Source organism: Pogoniulus pusillus, chromosome 29, assembly GCF_015220805.1.
Source record: "Pogoniulus pusillus isolate bPogPus1 chromosome 29, bPogPus1.pri, whole genome shotgun sequence".
Lineage (NCBI taxonomy): Eukaryota > Metazoa > Chordata > Aves > Piciformes > Lybiidae > Pogoniulus > Pogoniulus pusillus.
In genome coordinates this window covers 1,753,767-1,761,730 of record NC_087292.1, presented here as the reverse complement: position 1 = coordinate 1,761,730, position 7,964 = coordinate 1,753,767, and the positions used below count along the sequence as shown (strand labels likewise).

The window sequence follows — 7,964 nt, the reverse complement described above, 5'->3', positions numbered from 1 at the left end:
ACAGGTTGCCCAGGGAGGAGTGGCTGAGCCACTGCCAGGCTCTTCTGCCATCCAGTGTGACCTGGGCAAGCTGAGAGCTGGGCAGAAGGGAAGCTGAAGAGGTTCAGCAAGGGCAAGTGTAAGGTCCTGCCCCCGGGGAGGAAGAACCTCCTGCAGCAGCACAGCTGAGGGGGGAGCTGCTGGGAAGCAGCTCTGGGGCAGAAGGGCTGGGGGAGAGCTGGGGGACAGCAGGATGGGCATGAGCCAGCAATGAGCCCTTGTGGCCCAGCAGGCCAAGGCCATCCTGGGGTGTAGCATGGAGAGTGTGGGCAGCAGCTGAGGGAGGTTCTCCTGCCCCTCTGCTCTGCCCTGGTGAAGTTGCACCTGGAGTCCTGTGTCCAGTTCTGGGCTCCCCTGTTCAAGAGGGACAGGGAACTGCTGGCGAGGGGACAGCAAAGGCTACAAGGCTGCTGAGGGGGCAGGAACAGCTCTGGGGAGGAAAGGCTGCAGAGCCTGGTGAGGAAGGGCTGCAGAGCCTGGTGAGGAAGGGCTGCAGTGCCTGGTGAGGAAGGGCTGCAGTGCCTGGTGAGGAAGGGCTGCAGTGTCTGGTGAGGAAGGGCTGCAGTGCCTGGGGAGGAAAGGCTGCAGTGCCTGGTGAGGAAGGGCTGCAGTGCCTGGTGAGGAAGGGCTACAGTGCCTGGTGAGGAAAGGCTGCAGAGCCTGGGGAGGAAGGGCTGCAGTGCCTGGTGAGGAAAGGCTGCAGAGCCTGGGGAGGAAGGGCTGCAGTGCCTGGTGAGGAAAGGCTGCAGAGCCTGGGGAGGAAGGGCTGCAGTGCCTGGTGAGGAAAGGCTGCAGAGCCTGGGGAGGAAGGGCTGCAGTGCCTGGTGAGGAAAGGCTGCAGAGCCTGGGGAGGAAGGGCTGCAGTGCCTGGTGAGGAAAGGCTGCAGAGCCTGGTGAGGAAGGGCTGCAGTGCCTGGTGAGGAAGGGCTGCAGTGCCTGGGGAGGAAGGGCTGCAGTGCCTGGTGAGGAAGGGCTGCAGTGCCTGGGGAGGAAAGGCTGCAGAGCCTGGTGAGGAAGGGCTGCAGTGCCTGGTGAGGAAGGGCTGCAGTGCCTGGGGAGGAAAGGCTGCAGTGCCTGGTGAGGAAGGGCTGCAGTGTCTGGTGAGGAAGGGCTGCAGTGCCTGGTGAGGAAGGGCTGCAGTGTCTGGTGAGGAAGGGCTGCAGAGCCTGGTGAGGAAGGGCTGCAGAGCCTGGTGAGGAAGGGCTGCAGTGTCTGGTGAGGAAGGGCTGCAGAGCCTGGTGAGGAAAGGCTGCAGTGCCTGGTGAGGAAGGGCTGCAGTGCCTGGTGAGGAAGGGCTGCAGTGTCTGGTGAGGAAGGGCTGCAGTGCCTGGGGAGGAAAGGCTGCAGTGCCTGGTGAGGAAGGGCTGCAGTGCCTGGTGAGGAAGGGCTGCAGTGCCTGGTGAGGAAGGGCTGCAGTGCCTGGGGAGGAAAGGCTGCAGTGCCTGGTGAGGAAGGGCTGCAGTGCCTGGTGAGGAAGGGCTGCAGTGTCTGGTGAGGAAGGGCTGCAGTGCCTGGTGAGGAAGGGCTGCAGTGCCTGGGGAGGAAGGGCTGCAGTGCCTGGTGAGGAAGGGCTGCAGTGCCTGGTGAGGAAGGGCTGCAGTGCCTGGTGAGGAAAGGCTGCAGTGCCTGGTGAGGAAGGGCTGAGCCATCCCAAGCACACTGTGGGGAAGTATGGAAAAGCCTGAGGGGATCTCATCAGTGCTGATCAATACCCACAGGGGGGCTGGCAGGAGGGTGGCACCAGGCTTTGGTCAGTGGTGCCCAGTGACAGGACCAGAGGTAACAGGCACAGATTTGAACAGAGGAGGCTCCACCTGAACACGAGGAGGAACTTCCTTGCTTTGAGGGTGCTGCAGCCCTGGAGCAGGCTGCCCAGAGAGGCTGTGCAGTCTCCTTCTCTGGAGGCACTCAAACCCACCCCTGGCTGTGTTCCTGTGCAGCCTGCTCTGGGTGTCCCTGCCCTGGCAGGGGGTAGGACTCCATCTCCAGAGGTCCCTTCCTCTGCCATTCCATGGGTGGGGGACTCTCAGCTGTGGCTGCAGAGGTGACTTCACCCCCAAGCTACTGGCAGTGGCACGTCCCCAGCCCTGCCACACACCCCTCAGAGCAAGGGGTCCTGTGCTACACCCAGCCCTTGCTTCCAGGTGATGAATGGCTGGAGAGGCAAATCCTCTCTTGTCCTCTGCAGCCTCCTCTGTGCCCTTCCTAACAGACTCCCTTTTAGCTGACAGACACTTTCTGCCTTACTCTCTTCCCAGGCCCCACACACTGCTGTCCAAAGCACGCCCTGAGCGCTGGCTCAGCTCTGCAGCAGCAGCCTGGGTGAAGTCCTTCATGGCACAAGCAGCCAGGGTCACACAGCTTTATTCCCACAGCCACCAGAGTGCCCAAGCAGATGCCAGCCACCATGAACTGGCACTGTGACACCTGGAGCCTCCTGCCCACACACACAGGGAAGGGCACAAAAGGCACTGCCACCTCCAGGCTTGTCCTGCCATCAATTCTGCTCTGCTGCTGCCTGCACACCCCCAGCCCCAAAGACACTCAATCACCAGGCTGGAAGAGAGCTCCAAGCTCAGCCAGCCCAACCTAGCACCCAGCCCTGCCCAACCAACCACACCATGGCACTAAGTGCCCCAGCCAGGCTTGGCTGCAACACCTCCAGCCACAGCCACTCCACCACCTCCCTGGGCAGCCCATTCCAATGCCAATCACTCTCTCTGACAGCAACTTCCTAACAACATCCAGCCTAGACCTGCCCTGGCACAGCTCCAGGCTGTGTCCCCTTGTTCTGGTGCTGGCTGCCTGGCAGCAGAGCCCAACCCCACCTGGCTACAGCCTCCCTGCAGGCAGCTGCAGGCAGCAATCAGCTCTGCCCTGAGCCTCCTCTGCTGCAGGCTGCACCCCCCCAGCTCCCTCAGCCTCTCCTCACAGGGCTGTGCTCCAGGCCCCTCCCCAGCCTTGCTGCCCTTCTCCAAACACCTTCCAGCACCTCAACATCTCTCTGCAATGGAGGAGCCCAGAACTGGACACAGCACTCCAGGGGTGGCCTGAGCAGTGCTGAGCACAGGGGCAGAAGAACCTCCCTGGTCCTGCTGCCCACACTGCTCCTGAGCCAGCCCAGGATGCCACTGGCTCTGCTGCCCACCTGGGCACTGCTGCCTCCTCTGCAGCTCCTCTCTCCCACCACCCCCAGCTCCCTCTCTGCCTGCCTGCTCTCAGCCACTCTGTCCCCAGCCTGTAGCTGCTTGGAGTTGTTGTGGCCAAAGTGCAGAACCTGCCCTTGGCCTTGTTCAGTCTCATCCCATTGGCCTCTGCCCACCCATGCAGCCTGGCCAGGTCCCTCTGCAGGGCTCTGCTGCCCTCCACCAGCTCCACACTGCTCCTAGCTTGGTGCCATCTGCAACCTGACTGCTGCTGGACTCAATCCCCTGCTCCAGATCATCAATGAAGGCACTGAACAGGACACCACAGGCCCCAGCCAGCCTCTGCCCTGTGGTGCTGCACTCCCATGGCACAGAGGAGGGCAGGCTCCCAGCAGCCAGCAGGGCAGGGGTTAAAGCCTAACTGCCTGTTTTGTGTATGAATTAATGCAGGCAGCTCCCAGCCAAAATATCTCCCATTAATTTTTCCAGCTCTCTCAGAAGCAGTAAGATACACAAAGCAAAGTTTATTTTGGTTCTTGCTATACTTCACTCTCATTAAAAATAAATTAATCAGCAAATTCCTCCCTGGCTCAGCCTTCTTTTATGTAAATAGAGGGCAGCTGTAATGAATTACAAGGTGTTATTATCTCACACACACTGTATAATGCTTCACACATAAGAGGGTTTCTTTCACCTCCCCCCTCCTCCCCTCCTTCTGCTTAGCTCAGCTTCCCACAAAAGCATCTTAAATAAGCTGCAAGCAGGTTGTGTGCTCTGTGATGTTTGCCCAGAGGAGGGATCCACTGCACACACAGAGGGGCTCTTTGCACCACTCACTGTGTTCAACTGAGGGAGGGAGCCTTGGGAAGCAAAAAAATAAGGCCCCCAGACAACAAATGGCTTCTTTTTAACACACAGAAGGTTCCCCAAGTGAAGAGCTGCTCTGAAAAAGAAAAGCAAGCAAGGGCAGGGTTTGGGAGCCTCTGCCCACTGCCTCCTGTCCTGCCACTGGGCACCACTGCACAACACCTGGGCCCATCCTCCTCTGAGTAGTGATCAGCACTGAGAACTCCTCAGGCGTGGGGCAGTGTGGCCTGAAAGCTGAAGAGCTGAAAGGGACCTGGGGGCTGTAGTGGGCAAGCAGCTGAGCAGGAGCCAGCAGTGCCCAGGTGGCCCAGAAAGCCAATGGCAGCCTGGCTGGGATCAGGAATGCTGTGCCCAGCAGGAGCAGGGAGGGGATTGTGCCCTGGCACTGGGCTCTGGTGAGGCCACAGCTCAGCAGCTGTGTCCAGTTTGGGGCACCTCAGTACAAGAGAGCTGTGGAGGTGCTGGAGGCAGTGCAGAGGAGGGCAGGGAAGCTGGGGAAGGGCTGGGGAAGAGATCTGATGAGGAGAGAGTGAGGGAGCTGGGGATGGTTGGTGTGAGGAGGAGGAGGAGGCTGAGGGCAGAGCTCATCACTGCCTGCAGCTGCCTGAGAGGAGGCTGTGCAGAGGTTGGTGCTGGGCTCTGCTCACAGGTACTTAGTGGCAGAAGAAGAGGGAATGGCCTCAAGCTGCAGCAGGGCAGGCTTAGGCTGGCCAGGAGGAGAAGTCCTTTGGCAGCAAGAGTGGTCAGGCCCTGGCACAGGCTGCCCAGGGAGGTGGTGGAGTCCCCAAGCCTGGAGGTGTTTGAGGGCGTTTGGCTGTGGTGCTTGGGGCTGTGGCTCAGGGTGAGCCTTGTAGAGTAGGGATATGGATTAGGCCTGGGGATCCTGAGGGGCTTTTCCCACCTGTTTGTGTGTTCTGTGTTCTGCATCCCACTGCTCTTCACACCCAAATACTCCCCAAACACAGTATGAGGAAAGCAGCTTCAGGAGCAGCAGTCACAGCCAGGCACAGTCACAGCCACACTGCTGGCAGATGAAGGACTCACCAAGTAAGCATCAGTGACACAAATCAGGGATCAGTGACATTAATCAGGGACCTGACACAAATGAAGGAGCAGTGAAATGCAGGATCAGTGTCAGAGAAAAAGGATCAGTGTCACAACTGAGGTACCAGTGTCACAGATCAGGGAGCACTGTCACAGATCAGGTACCAGTGTCACAGATCAGGGAGCAGTGTCACAAATGTGGGAGCAGTGTCACAAATCAGGGAGCAGTGTCACAAATGAAGGTTTAGTGTCACAAATCAGGGATCAGTGTCACAAATCAGGGAGCAGTGTCACAAAGCAGGGATCAGTGTCACAGAAGAGGGATCAGTGTCACAAATGAGGGAGCAGTGTCACAAATGAGGGAGCAGTGTCACAAATGAGGGAGCAGTGTCACAAAGCAGGGAGCAGTGTCACAGAAGAGGGATCAGTGTCACAAATCAGGGAGCAGTGTCACAAATGAGGGAGCAGTGTCACAGAAGAGGGAGCAGTGTCACAGAAGAGGGATCAGTGTCACAAAGCAGGGAGCAGTGTCACAAATGAGGGAGCAGTGTCACAAAGCAGGGAGCAGTGTCACAAATGAGGGAGCAGTGTCACAAAGCAGGGAGCAGTGTCACAAATGAGGGAGCAGTGTCACAGAAGAGGGAGCAGTGTCACAGAAGAGGGATCAGTGTCACAAAGCAGGGAGCAGTGTCACAAATGAGGGATCAGTGTCACAAATCAGGGAGCAGTGTCACAAATCAGGGAGCAGTGTCACAAATGAGGGAGCAGTGTCACAAATGTGGGAGCAGTGTCACAAAGCAGGGATCAGTGTCACAAATCAGGGAGCAGTGTCACAAAGCAGGGAGCAGTGTCACAAATGAGGGAGCAGTGTCACAAAGCAGGGAGCAGTGTCACAAATGTGGGAGCAGTGTCACAAATCAGGGAGCAGTGTGACAAATCAAAGCTGATCACCTCCAATTTGTGAGAGTTTGCCTACCCTTCAGCTGCTCTCAGGTGGTTTAGTGCTCTCCATAGCACAGCCAGCAAAGAGAACTCCAAGCACAGCACTTCAGCCAGACTGACTTTTATTACTGACTTGGGTTTGAGACAGGAGAGAAATGCAAACTGTTGATGTCACTGCCCTGGGAGCAGCCTAGGGAAGCATCCACCTACACAGCACACCTCAGCCTCTGCTGATGTCACCAGTGGAGCTCCTCCTGTAATTACTACGTTGGCCTAATTTGCCTGCAGAGCCAGATCAGGTTTTCACTGGGGGAGTTGGTAGGTCTTGGACCACTGTTCTGGGGGGGGGGAGGTCAGCAGAGGCCTGTCCCATTGAGAGCCACAGACAGAAGCAGATTTATTTTCAGAAGAAAATTCTTGGACCACAGCTTTGAAATAATCTGGAGATGGCAGCAAGGCAGAGTAAAGCCCAGGCACTGAGACAGCTCTCAGTGGCAGCTCTCAGTGGCAGCTCTCAGTGGCAGCTCTCAGTGGCAGCTCTCAGTGACAGCTCTCAGTGGCAGCTCTCAGTGATAGCTCTCAGTGGCAGCTCTCAATGACAGCTCTCAGTGACAGCTTTCAATGACAGGTCTCAGTGACAGCTCTCAGTGACAGCTTTCAGTGACAGCTCTCAGTGGCAGCTCTCAGTGACAGCTTGGCTGCATGCTGAACCTTCTTCCCATTAGGATGCCCAGAGCCACAGAGGATGACCATGAACCATTCTCTGCATTCTCCTCTCCTTGTGCAACAGAGCAGAGAGTTCCTAAAAAGGATTTCCACAGAACCCTTCAGAACCTCTTAAAGCAATTCTCAACCTCTCTAAAACAAGTGGGGACTACTCCATCTCCAGCCCAGGCCCTGGAAATGCTTTGATGTGCAAAGCTCAGTTTGCATTTCAGCCATTCAGAGAGCAGAAGGCCACTGCTGGACCTCTCTGCAGCAGCTCTGCAAAGGAGGCAAAGGGCAGAAATGTGTCCTTGAGCTAAGTCACAGAACAACACCTGGTTTGCAGAGGCAGAAGGCAGGGCTGTCACCCAGAGGCTGGTAGCTAGCATGTATTTGCAGGACAGATGCAGGAGAGTGGCTGTCCCACCTGCCACCGAGGGAGGCACCAGGCACAGGAGAGCTAATTCACTCTTTCCTTCTCAGCAGCAGTTTGGCTCCTGTCACCCCAGGGCCTCAGCCCAGTCCCGTTTCAGGCATGCTCCCCAGGCTGGTCTGACAGACTGCTAGGAAGTGCTGCAGCTCTCAGAGTCCTTCGTCGTTGTAAACAGGGGAGAGAGGCTTGAGGATGCTGCGGGCGTTGTCCTCCACCAGCGGCCGCCAGCTCACCTCCCCGGTCAGCAGCAGCTCCTCCCCGCTCAGCGCGTCCAGGTGCTGCACCTGCGGGGACACAGCGCAGTGCCAGGGGCCACACACCTGCCAGGACCGCCCAGCTCCAGCCCCTGCCACGGGCAGGGACACCTCACACTACATCAGGCTGCCCACAGCCACAGCCAGCCTGGCCTTAAACACCTCCAGGGATGAGGCTTCCACCACCTCCCTGGGCAACCTGTGCCAGGCTCTCAGCACCCTCATGCTGAACAACTTCTTCCTAAGGTCTAATCTCAATCTCCTCTCCTCTAGCTTGGATCCATTCCCCCCAGTCCTGTCACTGCCTGACACCCTCAGAAGTCCCTCCCCAGTTTTCCTGTAGCCCTCTTCAGTTACTGGAAGGCCACAATGAGGTCTGCTTGAAGCCTTCTCCTCTCCAGACTGAACACCCCCAACTCAGCCTGTCCCCACAGCAGAGCAGCTCCAGCCCTCTGCTCATCCTCAGGGCCCTGCTCTGGACATGTCCCAGCACCTCCTGATCTTTCTTGCTCCATCACCCATTCAGGTGTGAAA

The 7,964-nt window shown here is 57.8% G+C and overlaps 1 protein-coding gene across 2 annotated transcripts in view; it reads right to left on the bottom strand.

Moving 5' to 3' along the window:
- Nucleotides 1-6,143: 6,143 nt before the first annotated feature.
- LOC135188373 (ubiquinol-cytochrome-c reductase complex assembly factor 1) overlaps nt 6,144-7,964 on the bottom strand; it is a 69,932-nt gene continuing 68,111 nt past the window's right edge. For both annotated transcript variants that reach the window (XM_064167774.1, XM_064167775.1), the window contains one exon: nt 6,144-7,460. In XM_064167774.1, the coding sequence (XP_064023844.1) occupies nt 7,326-7,460 (135 nt within the window). In that variant the 3' untranslated portion in view covers nt 6,144-7,325. The remainder of the gene's footprint in view (nt 7,461-7,964) is intronic.